This window comes from Podarcis erhardii, assembly GCF_964252035.2.
Source record: "Podarcis erhardii genome assembly, chromosome: 1".
NCBI classification, from domain to species: Eukaryota; Metazoa; Chordata; class Lepidosauria; order Squamata; family Lacertidae; genus Podarcis; species Podarcis erhardii.
This window is the reverse complement of record NC_138497.1, coordinates 12,745,720-12,761,610: the sequence shown is the minus strand read 5'-3', so window position 1 is coordinate 12,761,610 and position 15,891 is coordinate 12,745,720. Positions and strand designations below refer to the sequence as shown.

The window sequence follows — 15,891 nt, the reverse complement described above, 5'->3', positions numbered from 1 at the left end:
TTTGAATAAATATTATTTTAAAAAAACAAACAAACAAACTTAGTAGGTCTCTAAGGTGCTACTGGGAGGAATTTTTTTATTTTGTTTCAACTACAGCAGACCAACACGGCAACCTACCTGTAACTCCCTACTGCAGAAAGTGTTGCCAGAGGAGCCTTAGAAGATTATCTCGAGTGCATGAACAGGCTCAACCGGAGAGAAGTAGCCTGCTTCTATGTTGGGTAGGGCTTTATAGGGCACTGCCAAATTAGGAGCCTCGCCCTTGTGTTTTATGTTAATGGTAGCGTCTAACAAACTGTATCCAAAGGCCACTCAATGTGCAGCAGTACAAACAATATGGAACTTATTATAGCAGGGTATAACTCCAACAGTTACACATCTTTGCAGCGTCACCAGCTGTGGGTTTGGCATCGGGACACTCCTGTTTGTGTGTGCATGGGGTGTTACGTGCAGGGACGCGGGTGGCGCTGGGATCTAAACCACTGAGCCTCTTGGGCTTGCCGATCGGAAGGCCGGCGGTTCGAATCTCCACGATGGGGTGAGCTCCTGGTTGCTCTGTCCCAGCTCCTGCCAACCTCACAGTTCGAAAGCATGCGCTCTGGTTTCCGTCACGGTGTCCTGTTGCGTCAGTAGTGATTTAGTCATGCTGGCCGCATGACCTGGAAAGCTGTCTGTGGACGAACTCCGGCTCCATTGGCCTGAAAGCAAGATGGAGCACCACAACCCCCGTTGCCTTTGGCTGGACTTAACCGTCCAGGGGTCCTTTACCTTTTTTTCTTTTACTTGCTTTAAAACTGTAATTGATTTTATGAACTGTTTCTATTTTACAGTGATACCTCAAGGTTACATACGCTTCAGGTTACATACGCTTCAGGTTACAGACTCCACTAACCCAGAAATAGTACCTCAGGTAAAGAACTTTGCTTCAGGATGAGAACAGAAATTGTGCTCCAGCGGCGCAGCAGCAGCGGGAGGCCCCATTAGCTAAAGTGGTACCTCAGGTTAAGAACAGTTTCAGGTTAAGAACAGACCTCTGGAACGAATTAAGTACGTAACCAGAGGTACCACTGTACTTTGCATATTAATTTTATTATTGTGAAAACTTCTGGCCCCGAGGAAAGTAACCACAGTATTAAATCACTCGCTGAAGGTAACGAAACTGAAGCTATGTAACTTGTGGCTGGAATTTCGTTTGACAAAGGGGAGGAATTTAGGGCATCATTCTATTGAACCAGACAGGTAAACAAAGGGAAAGTCTGCCATGAGACACAAAAGCCCATTGGCCTTCAAATGGTTATTACAACCCCAGATGTGACCCAAGATGGATTTCATACCAACGGCACCACCACTGTGAAATTTTTTTAATGGAGGAATAAGGCAGACTCAAAAGGTTCAAGGTTTGTTTTGTTTGCAGACAGGAACAATATAAAGGGCATCGCTTCACCCATCTCTTTAGCTATACACATGCATCAAGAATGAGAGAGGGGGCAATTTTGCAATCACATGTATCATAAAGGCAACCATCCAGGGAGCTGCAGGTAGCTCTTGCTTCGTAGAATCAGAGTTGGAAGGTACCATGAGGGTCATCTAGTTCAACCCCCTGCAGTGCAGGAATCTTTTGCCCAACATGGGACTCGAACCCACAACCTCAGGAACAAACCTAGCCTTGCCTCTGCATAATACATGAAATGCTCCATCTTTACATATTGTTTGAGGGGAGGTTAAACACACAGATTAGCCTCTTTCAACCTTAGGATCCCCAGATATTGTTGGACTACAACTCCCATCATCCCTTGCTAGGAGGATCAGTGGTCAGGGATGATGGGAGTTGTAGTCCGACAGTATCTGGGGACCCAAAGTTGAAATAGATCCTCAGTGGGGAAAGTAAGGGGGGGGGATAATGGTTAAATCCCAAGTGCCTTCCAACATAATTTCTTCTCCGCCATGAATTTTTAGAACAAGAAGAAAAGGATTTCTCTTGTAACTCTAACATGTTTTATTTAATAAAGACAGCAGTTCTAATCACGATTGTCACAGTTTCTTTTTTTCCTTTTCTTAAAACAGCACATATCAACACACAATTGCAAAAAAAAACTTGAGAGAAAAACTCCACACGGAAACTAAACATGAAGGGAAAACTGTCAACACCTTTTTTTGTATATATATGCGATTGTCGAACCTAAGCTAAACACAGCATAGACCTAACACTGGGGGTAGGATGGGGGAAATAGTTCACTATAAAACAGTGAAAGAACTTTTTTTTATATAAAATATAGCTCATTCCAATAGCTTTTCTACATACTGTATACTATAAAAAACTCTCCCACAAAAAATTAGTGTCTTTAAATATACATATTTGACTCTGAACTGCATCAAAATTAAAAGCAATTAAAAATAACTGATTTATCTTTCTCTCTTTTCCTTCTTCTTTCAAAACATTTTTTTTCTTCACAGTATCGGTTTGGAGCATAAGACAAATCCAGTGTTTTGTTTAAGTAAAGCAGTTTATCGTGGTAAAATCCTGACTCAGGATGAAATCAAAACCAAGAATGGGAGTCGAAAAGGACTTTCCAATTATGCTCTTTGCAAGGCAGAACAGCTGCTGCATAATAATGAAGACACCTCAATGTGCAAGGTTTTAGTACTTTCCTGTAGAGTAAGGAACCTTTTTTTCAAACAAACAAACAAACAAACATGCTCAGAACTATTGCAACCTTAAAAAAAAACCCCAAAGAACAGAAGTAATCTCAAAAGTGCAAACTTCTTTTTTTAAAAAAACAAAACAAATAAAACACCAACCCAAAAAAGTTGGAAGAGAGAACAATAAAAAAGACAATGCTTCAACAATTCATTTAAGGTGGGCACACCTGTCACCTTTATCCCCTCCCTGCTGCAGCCCAATGCATGCCCCTTGCTAAAAAGTTCAAGATTCCTAGACAACACTCAGATGCAAACTCATTTCAACCCTCTAATACACCAGCAGACTCCAATGGTGTCATATGGCACTTCTAAAAAAATTAAAATTAAAATCCTTCTACAAAAATACCAGGAGGAGGAAGAAGCAAACATGTACCCCAATCCAGAGACCTAGGCACATTCACTGCTGCTCTGTTCATTACAACAGGAGGTGGAGATCCACTTGGAAGAAGCATCTCACCTCGGCCGACAGGTGTTTAGGACTGCAACTAGTCCAAAATTTTTGCAGAGCAGCAGGCTGGCTACTACAGTTAACAAAGATTCCATGTGCACGCTGGAATTCTCACTGGGATGAGGAAATGAACAGCCCTACATTCTACGCACCGATTCACACGTTCTCGCTTCTTAAACATGTAAAGAAATAAAATTAAATTTACACAAAGAGATTTCAAGCCTGTTATTCTGAAAAAAAGCTCAAAGTAAGCATTCCATTAAAAAAAAATCTAATAAATACCGTATCAAGTATCATCAGGAGGAAGAAAAATATATTTATATAACTTAAAAGTTTAAAACAGAAAAGAAATAACTTAATTTTTGAAAGTTTTGTTCAGTGCTATTTCCAATCCAAGTTTTTTTTTGGGGGGGGGGGAGGGGGAACATGAAGTAAGACCACAGTACCATAGTCACATATCTCAGTCATGTACTGCTCTGACATGCCTCACATACGTTAGCAAGAATATTTGTACAGTAACAAATGAATTCCATTTAGACGTTTTATAAATAGAAGTAAAAATTCACATTATATGTGCACTCGTAATTTAAGAGAGGAATAGGAAAGGAACTGCAACCCGTCAGTTTTTATCTGAAGAAAAGGGCGTTGCTTCCCTCACAATTCCACCACCACACTACCTCAAATAGTGTTTCTATAATATTAATATTGCTCCTTCATAGCATAACTTCCTAAATACATTGGATAGGAACTAGCAGGGAAGACATGTGTACAGGAGAAAGAAAACCACACGCACAGAGCTATGCATCTGTTCTGGTAGTTGAAGAGACAAGTCTCTTTTTAAATCTCAGAGGGTTGTCTCTTCAGTAGTGAGAACTTTTGTGGCAAAAATCAAAGGCGGCTTTGGGTGAGCACCTCATCCCCTCCCGTGGCGTCATGTCCCCTCTGGGCAGCGGTGGTGGTATCCCAGTAATCAGAAATGCAGGACTATGTTGTCTCATTCTGCAGGATAACATAACATGCCCTTTAGGGCAAATTATTTCAGTGTTTCCATAATATTAAAGAAAACCCATGAAAATTCCAAATGAGATGGATTTCACTTTAAGAGAATCCGAAAACATCCGTAAATTTGACTTGGCAATCCTTCTACAGTCCCATTCACTAGATGCCAATGCCACAGAATTACATTCAAGTGCAATCTTTCTTCTTTCTTTTTTTCAAAGTTTCGCGTAGGCAAAAATATACATTGAATGGATTTAAGAAGGCATAACCTGATATGTAATGACGTTACTAGAAAGACATTCTGGAATTAGGCAGAAATATGTTGAAGTAACACCCCAGATTTGTTCCAACTCTACTGCGTTTCAATCTCTCTTAACTAAAGGAAAAAGGAACCCGCACTCCCAAAACAATGCGACAAAGCTTTGCTTGTCTGGAGTGAACCATGTGAAAGGCCAAGTGGAACTTGGCTAAATCTGACCCTACGGAGACAAATAGTTAATATCACCAGGAGCAAAACAAAAAGCAGTGTAAGAAAAAACATTGGGGAGATTTATAACTTTTAACATAGTGTAAATCCTTAATTGAGTGTAAGCCATTTCCAACTCTATGGAACCAGAACATGCACAACACAAAAAGGCTTCTCCAGAACAAGGCAGACATCCTAGTAGTTTTGAAATGCTGAACGTTTCTTTTTCAAGAAACGGTCCTTCAAACTGCCTGCACACTGCAAAAAAAAAACCAACCACCCTTAAATAGCATTCCCACCCCCCTGAAAAAATGATAGTGATGGCACTTTCCCTTACTCCGACCCCGACTCAAACTTCCTCTGGGCCCCATTTGAGCCCACCCTTTCTCCCCACGCTTCCCCCCACCAGCTGTTCTGACCAGATGTGTTCTCTACAAGGGTCAAGCGAGGCCCGGTGAGTTCAAGGGCACGGGGTGGAGGGATGAAAAGAAAACCAAGAAATAAAAAGCAGAGCTGTTTCCTGATTAGTGTCCTATTTCTGACTTGCAGATGCTCTAAAGAGCCAAGCCCCCATGCTAAAAGAAAGGGAGAAAGCAGAGAGAGAGAGAGAGAGAGAGAGAGAACGCAAGAACAAATATACATGCCTCTGTGCATTCAACAGGAGCATTTGCACGCATGCAAACAATTAAGTGTGCATGGCAGTACATTCACCGGCTTAGCTTGCTGCTCAAAACTGGAAAAGGGGCAAGTGAGCCACAAAAACAATAATAATAATTAAAAACAGAATGACCAGTTCTGTTCCTATGCCTTTAACCGTAAGTCTGAAATGCATGGGCTAAACATTAGCAACTGCTAATTCATCCTTCGTGGCAGGAGTTAAATGGTACCAGCTCATAACGCACTCTTGGCTAAACTGACACACCAATGTTTCGGACCACTCCTGTCTGGGACTGATGGAAACTGCAGGCCTAAACATCTGGAGGGTGCCCGGTTGGCCAAGGATGTGCTAACAGCTGTAGGGGAAACTGCAGGTGCATGAGGCAGCTACATGGGGAGGCATGGTTCACAGGTGGCACCCCCAACTTATGCCCCAAGGGAAGGCAGGTGCAACTGCAAGCAGAAATGGGTGGAAATTCAGGTATCCCTACCTACTTTCACAAGATGCCACCATCACAGAATGGGGAAAGCTCAATAGCACCTTGGCTGTTCAGCTCCCCATCCTTCTCCCTTACACAAACCATGCCTGCTATTCACCAAGGAATGAAGAAGATGGAGTCTTTTGGTGGACTGGTGCCTCTGACCAATGGGCACCCAGGAAGGGGAACAACATCCTATTTCTCAAGGCCTGATCCAAGAGGGCATTTACTTGCAAGAAAGCAGCTTTTGTTAGAAGCAAAAACTGGAGAGCTCTTATTAATAGAGGGATGCGGTTTTTACTAAGGTGGCACGGTTAGGATGTCTGCACCTCACTAAGTATCTTCTCCCACGGCACATCAAAACTTCATGAATCGAGGCCTTTGCAGGCAGCCCCCAACCAAACACCTGCCTGTTCCTTTTTCGTAGCACAAAAATGGCTTCTCTGCATGGAGGCAACGCTTACATTCACAGTTCTGCACAAGGTGAGCGACAGGTAGGGTTAACAAGATGCAAAGGAGGAGAGGGTCTCCTTTAATAGTTGGGTAGAAGGGGGAATTTCAGAGGCATGCAACTATTAAAGGCACAAGAGCTCCAAATCCTTTCCCTCCAGACCACCTAGCCATAGGGCACACCCACTCCACACTGGGGTCATTTGTGAACTAGGCCTGAGAGATGACGCCCCACAGGTTGAAATATTTCAGCACCATTCACTAGAATTGCAAACCTCCCCCCTAAAAAAAAATGGAAGGGGGGAAAAGAGCAGCAAGGTGAGAGCTTAAGTTAGTAGGACCAGTTTCCAAATGCAGAACACTTTTGCTGTAAATAGTCAAGAGATTTTGCAGGATGGTCCTACATTGATTTCCACTGTTGTTCTACTGTGTTTTTAGTACGTTGGGAGGCACCCTGAGTGGCTTCTGCTACCCAGTTGGATAGGTGGCATGTAAGTAATAAAGTTGTTGTTGTTGTTGTTGTTGTTGTTGTTGTTATTATTATTATTATTCCAGACCCAAGTTAGTCTAAGGATTCTAGATAGTCCCCCATGAAGCACAAGCCTTTGTCCCAGCTATCACTTTCACACTGCCTGAAGTTCTATTTGTCTGGAGTATATTAAAACGGTTGAATCAAAAAAGTTACATCCAGAGTGGGAGAGAAACTCAGGCCAATGCGTTCCCAAACTGCCTACTTGATACACCTGCAACAGAGAGGTGAATAATTTGGGGCGGGGGGGGGGGAGAGAAGGCGGCTCCTATATAGGCAGCACACTCTGTCCTACCTAAACTGCCATTTGGGATTAAGGTTCACATCTCTCTCATTCTCTCTCCAATTCCTTTTAAACTTGCAGAGGCTGCAAGAGCGCACCCTCAAAACCAGCAGGGCAGAACATACCTGCAGCATCAGAACAACCCACTTGGCACAGACCTATTAGGCCAATCAACTGGATTAAATCAGCTTCTATCCAAAGGATTTTGGATTAAGCTATCTACGTATTAAGATTCCTTTTACCTGCCACACACAGAAAAACAACAACAGAACGTTAAGTGTCGCTGCCACCACCGCCGGCCTAAGGAGGGCCAGGGTGGGAGGGGTAGAACCAATGTTGCCTCTCTCCCCCCCCCCACCCCCCGGCAATGAAATGTAGACCTACATTATTCTCCACCCTCCTTCCCCGTATCATTTACCCAAAGCGAACCGGCATGAAGAGCAGACGGGTGTCTTTTGAAACGACAACAACTTCCCTCAAACCACCAGCGACTTTACAAGGCCACAATGAAATTTGCGGATGTGTCTGTACAAATCCCCGGACTGCGTGAAGCGTCTCTCGCACCACTTGCAGCCGTGTGGCTTCTCTCTCGTGTGCACCACTGCGTGGCGGCTGAGGTTATGGGAGTACTGGAAGCTCTTGCCGCACTGGCCGCAGGTGTACGGCTTCTCCCCGGAGTGAGTCCTCTCGTGCCTCTTCAGCGTGTACATGCAGGAGAAAGTCTTGCCGCACAGAGTACAGGTGGGCACCGACCCGTCCGGAGAGAGCCTGGTCCGAGAGCCGTCCTTGTCTCGGAAGTGGGAGCTGAGGTGGAGCTGGAGGACGTGGGGGCTGGGAAAGACTTTGCTGCAGAGCGGGCAGATGCAAATGTGCCCGGTTGGCACCACGACCCCCGAGGACGAGACGTCGGAAGAGGCCATGTCATCCTCGCTCGCCTCCCGCTCCTGGTCGACGTCTTCCTCCGGCGTCACGGGAGCGTCCCCATTGCTGGCAACAAACATGGTCCCCAGCCCTAGGGCCAGGCTCTGGCCAGAATTCCCAAAGCCCTGGCTTTCTAGGCCCCTCTCCTCGCCGTCTTCCCCGTCCGACAGAGACTCTTCTTCGTCTTTGACAAAAGGCTCGCTCCCCTGTCGCGGTGGCCCATCGGCAGCCAGCTGCCCAAAGATGTAGGAAGGCTGGAAGCCATCTCGCCCTGCCAGGGGCTTGAAGGACAGGTCTAAAGCACACTCGGCCTCCCTCAAAGCCAAGGGGTGGCGAGGAGGTCTTTGGGACGCAGGTCCCGCCGAACTGCTGACGTTCGCCCTTGTTTTTTCAGCTGCCACGGTGTCCAATTCTGCTTCGCCTAACACGGAGCCGGCAAGATCGGGAGACCAGCCTGGGTAACTGCTGCCCTTATCCTTTCCAGCAGAACGTTCGTATTCTGCAGCAATCATTTTGTATTTCTCTCCGGGGCTGAACTCGCCATGCCCCAAGGGTACTCCATCATCCAGGACCCGGGCATCCTTCTCCGAATGGGCCCCGCTGCTGCCGTTCATCTTCTCGTCCACGCACAATTCCTTATCTTTCAGCTTGCCCTTGCAGACTTTCACAATGTCGTACATGTGTAGATAGCTGGCTGCGGCGAGCACATCCTCGACCGGGAGGCTGCTGAACTCCAGCTTGCCTTGGTACATGAATTCAAGGAGCAAGCCGAAGGCCGGGGCGGTGACGATGTCACTGTTCAGATGCACAATGTCCCTTTTGTCTAGCTGGTCCCTGTAGAAAAGATGGAAGTACATGCTGCAAGAGGCGAGGACCGCTCTGTGGGCTCGGAACTGAGCGTCTCCAACTAAAACAGTGCAGTCACACAGGAAGCCCTGGTGACGCTGCTGACTCAGACACTGCAGCAACTGCCGGCTATGGTCTGGAAACTCCATTCTTCCTTCATAACCTGTTCAAAAACAGGAAAAACTTGAATGCCACTATAAAAGCCACAGGCCTCCTGAAGCAGCTGTTAACAAACAAACAAGAGTGGCTGGGGGGGGGGGGGTAAACTGGAGCCTTGGAGATAACAGTTCAACTGTTCATCGTCTATCATTTCTGTTTGAATTGCTTAAAAAGAGAGAGATGCCTCCCACACCAGAACACCTGCTTCAAAAACAGGAAAAACTTGACTCTTAAGTAAACCAAAGCTTCTAAAGGAAGTAACGCCCCCAACCTTTGTCTTAACAGCAATCGGCTTTAGAGGAAGGTAGAGAAGACTTTGCTTTTTTGTGCATTCCTGGAAATCTTAACTTTGGGACACCCCTCCGTAGCTATTTTATATATTAAAAGTGTGTATTGCGCGCACGCACACACACACACACACACACACACACACACAGAGTTTTACAAAAACAAGTGCATTTTGCACCCTCCACCCCCCCCCGCAAATACTACACATACTGTCTTTTTTTAAAAAACAAAAAGCCAATCTTCCCACTTTAAAAAAAACAACACACACCAGCATTTCATATCTATCTATAGATTGCACTGGAAGTTATTAAAAGCAAAAGGCACCTAGACACAACCCAAACAAACTGCAGTAAGACTCCTTTAAGTTGGTAGGTAGTTTCTTAAGACACCTTACCTTGAACAGCTGCTGAGCAGGGGGTTGAAGGGCTCATTTGGAGAAAGAAAATGCAGTCTCCTTTCTCTCCCCCCCCACGTCCCCCCAAAAAGAGTTATGGAAGAACTCAAGTTCGTTTGGGTTTCTGTTTTGTTTTTTCCCCTCCTTGCCTTTTCAAGTGGGTGATCACCCAAGGGATTGGGAAGATCAGGGGTTTTCTGCTAGCCAGTAACGGAAGAAAGCTTGTATGTGTGCGAAAAAAGAGTGGGGGGGGGGAGAAGAGAGGAGCGAGGAGCGAATGGGAGGGAGTGCTCCGTTTGCTAATTACACCGCAAGCTGGAAAGTCAGCTGCTCTGACTTCACTGCGATGGAAATGCAACCTCCAGCTGTGCCCCTTTTAATGCCATATGTTACTTCAAATCTAACTACCAGCCAACCACAGCTTGCTGCCTTTTAAAGTTCCAACAACCGCCCCCCCCAATTATAGCCATCTATTAAATCTCAAACTTAAACTGAGCGAGTCCTTCCCTTCTTCGAAATCCTGCCGCCGCCACTACCCTCCTCCTCCACCACCCCGGGAAAAGTTACTTAAATAACAAATCGTATTACTCGAAATGGAGGACATAACCGCTTGACCTTTGGAGAGGTGCGGGGCGCAGCAGCCCGAGGAGCTGAAAGTTGGGCACTGGCAGTTTGAAAACTTTTTCGGGGGGGTGGTCAAAGGGGGGGAGGGCAAACCACACACACACATATATATCTTAGATCCGGAATTCCTTCGGCTGCTCTCCCCATAGCCGCCGCCGCCGCCACCAGACTTCTTTGCAACTTTTTAAAGCCAACCCGCTGAGCTCTCGGCCCCCTTTGTGCTCCGAAGCGCAGCTCCAAAGCGCAAGGATCCGCGTGCAATCCAAGCTGCCAGGAAGAGCTGGGAGGGGGCTGCTTAGCTTTGAAAAGGTGGAATGCGCGGAGGAAGGGGGGGGGAGAGAGAAATCTCGAGCCACCCACCAGCACCGCCGCAGGCTCCCCCCCCCGGCCTTTAAAAGCAACGGAGAACGTGCAGCAACCACAACACAACACACGCGCAGAGCCGAGCAAGCGTTTTACTCACCAGCCTGGCTGGGTGTTGCTCAGGGGTGCCGCTGGAGATCTGCATGTGCGCCGCTCGCTCCCTCTTGCTCTTCCCCACCCCGACAACTCCGCTCCCCAAACTCCGAGCCTCTCTCCCCCTAGATGTGTATGTGTGTGTGTCTGCGCGCGCGTGTGTATGTGTGTGCGCGCGCCTCGCCTCCCCACCGTCCGGGTTGCTCCGCGCGCTGTTTCTTGTTGCTGGCAACCCAGCAGCGGTGCAGCGCTCCTGTGTGTGTTGCGAAGCAGGTTGTTAGCCGGAGCGCTCTCGCGATACTTTCCCTGCATATGGGGGAGTGTGTGTGTCTGTGTGCATGCTGGTGTGTGCATATGTCTCTCTCTTTTCCCCTTTAGCTCTGTGCGCTCTTTCTTTTTTCTCTTCCCCCCAGTTCACACACAATAGCACTCTGGCGGCGGCGGCTGCAACGACTGACGCCTCCGCGCCCCGTGGACGCCGCTGTCTGCTGCTCGCAACCCGGAAAAAAATACATTAAAAAAAAATCCAACCCCCACCCAGCCACTCCACTCCCTCCCTCCCCCCGCCTTAGTCGCCAGACTGCCAGGGCTTCTGTTCTGGGCAGCGGCAACAGCAGCTGCTGTTGCGTCCTCAGCTGCTGCTTTGCATTTGTAAATCCTCCTCTCTCGCTTGCTCTCTTCCCCCCTCCCTTGTTTTTCCTTCCCTTTACCCTTCCCCACCCCACCCCGCGTCCCGATCCCAACTCTCCAGCTGCTGCAGCAGAGGCTTGGAGGAGGAAAGTGCTTGCTGTGTCCTTGCGGCTACGGCGCGTCCAGAAACCCAGCGGCGCTCTCTCTTAATGCAAACTCTCTGCTATAGCTTAGCAAAAAAAAAAAAAAAAAGGGGGGGGGAGTTTGAAGAAAAGGAGGTGGGGAGGGTTGGAAAGAAATTACAGCGAGGAGTCCCTCGGCAATGTTTTGGAAAGAAAAAACACAGAAGAGGGCTCTTTAAGCATGCAAAAAAGATTTTTTTTTGCAGTATGCAAATTATTTGTTTTTGCAACTCTGTCCGGACTTAAAAAAAAGTGGGGCGGGACTGGACTCCGTTTGCAGAGACTTTGGAAGGAAAGCGGGCGTCGCTTGTTTGCAAGCGCGAATGAAGGGGAACAACTGCTAAGACGACTCTTCCACGCTCCCGCGTTAGCAAGCAACCGCAAGAAAACGTGCGGCGAAGTAACACAGGCCGGCGATATGAATTTGAGCCTTGGGATTGTCCTTTCCATCGGTTTTTCGCTTCTTGGGGAACCAGTTGCGGAGCCGTTGCGCGCGGGAGGCTGTGTTTTGTTTTGGCAAGGCGCTAAGTGCGCTTACTCGCGAGTCGGCTTCTCATGCAAGGGAGGTGTCTAATGGCTCCAGGGCTGTGACCCTGCAGGCAGTCTCCGGGAAGTCAGTGTGGGGCTTGCCTCTGGGAAAAGATGCTCGAGGGGTCGCCTTGCCCAGAAATGCACTTTTCTGGTTTCAGTTGGTTTTTCTCCTTTTCAAGTGGCCACTAAACAAACGAGGATGGTCTTTGCCAACGAGTCCGGGGACGGACTTTGCTTGCTTGGACAAGTAAACTTTACCGAAATCAGGCATGCTGCAAAATTAAGGTTTTTTATGACTACAACCCTGTGTATACTTACCTGGAAACACGCCTCGTTGATCACGGTGGGAGCTGCTTGCTACGATTGCACTACGAGGTCCCGATTCTGTGCACACTTAGCTAAGCAAGCCCCGCCCCCATCCGACACAATGGGACTTACTTCCGAGTAAACATACATCGGGTCGCGCTGCAACGATGGGAGCTTATGTGAGGCGGGGACCCGATCCGATGCGTGCCTGCTTGGAAGTATTCCGGAATACATATATAAAAGCCTTGTGTAATGCCCGATCCGGCTTGCGTTGGTGAAAAGTTGCGTTAAGCTGCGACCTGGAACGCGCTTTCTTGGGAGTAAGTCCCACTGAAAATGGGCTTTACTTCCGAGTAGACAAACTGCGAAAACTAGCAAGAAGAGATAAACCAATTTACGGGCTTTAATGCTGGTTAATAGAGAGAATGTTAGTTAATAAGAGATTAGCTCTATGGTTCTATAATTTTCCACAAAAATAATTATTTGTAAATACTTCCAACAAGTCGTCTGAATTTGAATCGCCCGTTCACTTGGTGGCATAGGTGCCAACTTCCTTGGTGCCCCAACACTCACAAAATTCCCCATGAAGGCACCCACAAATATGTGGGCACCCACAAATTTCGCTACATGGCACCCATGGCCACGGGACACCCAGTTGTGGAGCCAAGTTGGCACTCCTGTTCGGTGATTATTTTTTCAGGGGTTTGACTATTGTTTCCTAGGAAACGTGTGTGAAATCGCGGCTAGGCTGCAATCCTTATGCGTACAGCACGATCCTAGGGACATTTACTCGGGAGTAAACCCCCACGAGACTCTCCCCACCCCAGAATAGTGAGGTTAGGTGTGCTTGCCGCTTCAATGGGGCACGATTTGCTTCTCAGCGAAACACGCGTTGCGTCTTGCTGCGCCCGCTGCAATCCTAATGCTCACTTGCTCAAGAGTCATCGCCATTCACTTCATCGGGGCTTACTCTCGAATAAGCATTCTTCGGATCCCGCTGCAGAGTGTTAAAGTGTCACATACACACGCGCCCGCACGTTATGCAGCCGGATAGCGAGAGCTTTGCAAGGGTCTCTCCACCGGCTGCGCGCAGATCTGCGAGACGCAACAACTTTGCAACGTGCCAAGTTGGGCCACTTCCATTGTGTCCTCCCGCCGAGGAAACAGGAGCGAGACTGCCAAGCAAGCGCCATTGGCCCGCCCAGCCCTGCTCGCATTTCCCCTCCTTCGTCTCCCTCGTGGATGTTCGTCAGGACCCAGGAGAGCCGTGCTTTTTTTGGCCCCGGCGAGGCTAAACCGTGCAGGCGCCTCGGCTGGGAACGAAGACGCGCCCCAGCCAGCCCTCAAATCTGTACCGGGCCACGTGGCTGGGACTAGGGCCAGCTCGCCTGCATGTGCACCCGAGAATAAGCATGACGCAAGGATGAGATCATCGCGGTGGGTTTCCTTTGCCTGCGTATTTTATGCATTTGCCGCATAATAAAGCTAGGTGCATTTGATCGTATGCCTGTAAGGCAGCTGGACAGATGTAAAAGCAGACCCCTTTTAAGAGTGCTTTTAAAACTGGAAATTCAACAGGTGTAGCTGGTGTGTTCTGTTTGGCTTGCAAAGAGGTTATATGGAACAGTCATCCTGATTGGCTTGCAAAGTGGTTAGATACCTTCCTATTAACCTGTTCATCCCACATTTTCTCCATCACTTTCCTAACTACAAAAAGTTAGGATTCCGCCCCCCCCCCCTCCAAAGTGGCTGTATTGTGCCAGGGCCACAGAGCACATTAATTGCACTGAATGTCTGGTATTCAATTGAATCCTGACAAAATTCTGACCGTTTGGAGGAGAACCACACTGCACCTTATGGTAAATGCTACACCTGGAGAAATGCAGGTTGAGTACCTTCCATGCAGACCCCCTGTAGACTACCGTACTTGTTGCATGAAGTGGGAAGCACAGTAAAAAAAATAGTGTTTCACACATTCACTTATATGCATAATGAGAACTCAAAAAAAACCCAAATGAATGTGTGAATGAGTCCATCCTTTTCATAGGACTACAGTGGATCTGAAAGTCAAATTATCTTCAAAAAGGTCATGTTGTCTGTGCAAATTCCCTAGGCACCTGGCATTTATCAGCTGATAACTTCCTTGAATCAGAAAGTTGGGGGAACTCCTTCGTGTATTGAAGCATCAAGTTTCAGCTAATCCTGCAGTGAAATTCCCAAGAGACCATAAAATTAGGGCAGCTCCAGTGAATGGGAGGGCTGAAATGAAAGATAAAGGCTGCTGTCTCTTTTGGTAAGGTTAGCATACAAAATAAAAGTCCGATGAACAGCCTTTACTTTTAAGTTTTTTTAAAAAAAAAAGAATGATCAAGTATTAAAAGGAGTGGGCCTTTTAAAACTCCACCTGTTGAGAGCTGCGCTTTTGGCTTGTTTACCCTTCACCATAAGGGACGCGGGTGGCGCTGTGGGTTAAACCACAGAGCCTAGGACTTACCGATCAGAAGGTTGACAGTTCAAATCCCTGCGATGGGGTGAGCTCCCGTTGCTCGGTCCCAGCTCCTGCCAACCTAGCAGTTTGAAAGCATGTCAAAGTACAAGTAGATAAATAGGTACCGCTCCGGCGGGAAGGTAAACAGCGTTTCCGTGTGCTGCTCTGGTTCGCCAGAAGCGGCTTAGTCATGCTGGCCACATGACCCGGAAGCTGTACGCCAGCTCCCTCAGCCAATAAAACGAGATGAGCGCCGCAACCCCAGAGTTGGTCACAACTGGACCTAATGGTCAGGGGTCCCTTTACCTTTACCTTATCCTTCACCATGCAACTCGGATTAAGCAACCAACATTTTGCTGATGGGAACGGCTCAAGTGAATAGCTAATGAAGTGCATAGATAACGTGAACAAACAGCAATAATGAACCAATAAGTGAATAATAAACATCTGTTTCTTAGAGCTGGGGAGAGGAGGGAAGCAAACACACAAGGCTGGGACTCCATCCAATTTGAGCTGAAAATCCATAAAGTTGCAAATTCAATTCAATTTTTTATAAAATTAAAATGCATTTCAGGATTGTTCTGGGGAGATCTCTCTGGAGCTTCAGTTTACAGTTGAATATGGTAAAGGAAATGGGTCTGGGGCCATAAGTTAGTGTATAAAATATTTTATTCCTATTTTTTAGGAACGGAGATTCCTACTAAACATCTGGAAGAATTTTCTGATGGCAAGAGCTGTTTGACAATGGAACGGACTCCCTCCGAAGGTTGTGGACTCTCCTTCCTTGAAGGCTGTCAAGCAGAGGTTGATTGGCCATCTGTCCTGGGTGCTCTAGTTACGATTCCTGCATTGTAAGGGGTTGGACTAGATCAGTGTTTCCCAACCGGTGTTCCGCGGCACACTAGTGTGCCGCGAGACGTTGCCTGGTGTGCCGTGGGAGGGAGGCGGGCGAGTCGGGCGGCGAGAGGCCTTAGGCGCCCTGCAGAAAGGCGTCCTCTTTGTGGGTGGGTTCTCCCCCCTCCCTTAGCGCATCGTATTTAGTTGGGGATTCTGGA

The 15,891-nt window shown here is 47.4% G+C and overlaps 1 protein-coding gene across 3 annotated transcripts; it reads right to left on the bottom strand.

The window, feature by feature from the left end:
- Nucleotides 1-2,681: 2,681 nt before the first annotated feature.
- On the bottom strand, nucleotides 2,682-14,882 carry ZBTB42 (zinc finger and BTB domain containing 42). 3 transcript variants are annotated; one of them, XM_081862912.1, is made up of 2 exons: nucleotides 12,361-14,882; nucleotides 2,682-8,941 (listed from the first exon to the last, which is right to left on the bottom strand). In XM_081862912.1, the coding sequence occupies exon 2, from the start codon at nucleotides 8,925-8,927 to the stop codon at nucleotides 7,488-7,490; it is 1,440 nt and encodes a 479-aa protein (XP_081719038.1). In that variant the 5' UTR covers nucleotides 8,928-8,941; nucleotides 12,361-14,882; the 3' UTR covers nucleotides 2,682-7,487. The 3 variants fall into 3 exon arrangements, with proteins under 3 accessions (XP_081719038.1, XP_081719037.1, XP_081719036.1); XM_081862911.1 differs by lacking the exon at nucleotides 12,361-14,882 and adding an exon at nucleotides 10,707-10,834; XM_081862910.1 differs by lacking the exon at nucleotides 12,361-14,882 and adding an exon at nucleotides 9,620-10,153.
- Nucleotides 14,883-15,891: the final 1,009 nt, after the last annotated feature.

Coding starts and splice junctions, on each gene's coding strand:
- ZBTB42 (XM_081862910.1), bottom strand. CDS start 9,656: ATGAGCCCTTCAACCCCCTGCTCAGCAGCTGTTCAAG. Junction 8,942..9,619: donor CTGCTCAGCAGCTGTTCAAG/GTAAGGTGTCTT, acceptor GTTTTTGAACAG/GTTATGAAGGAAGAATGGAG.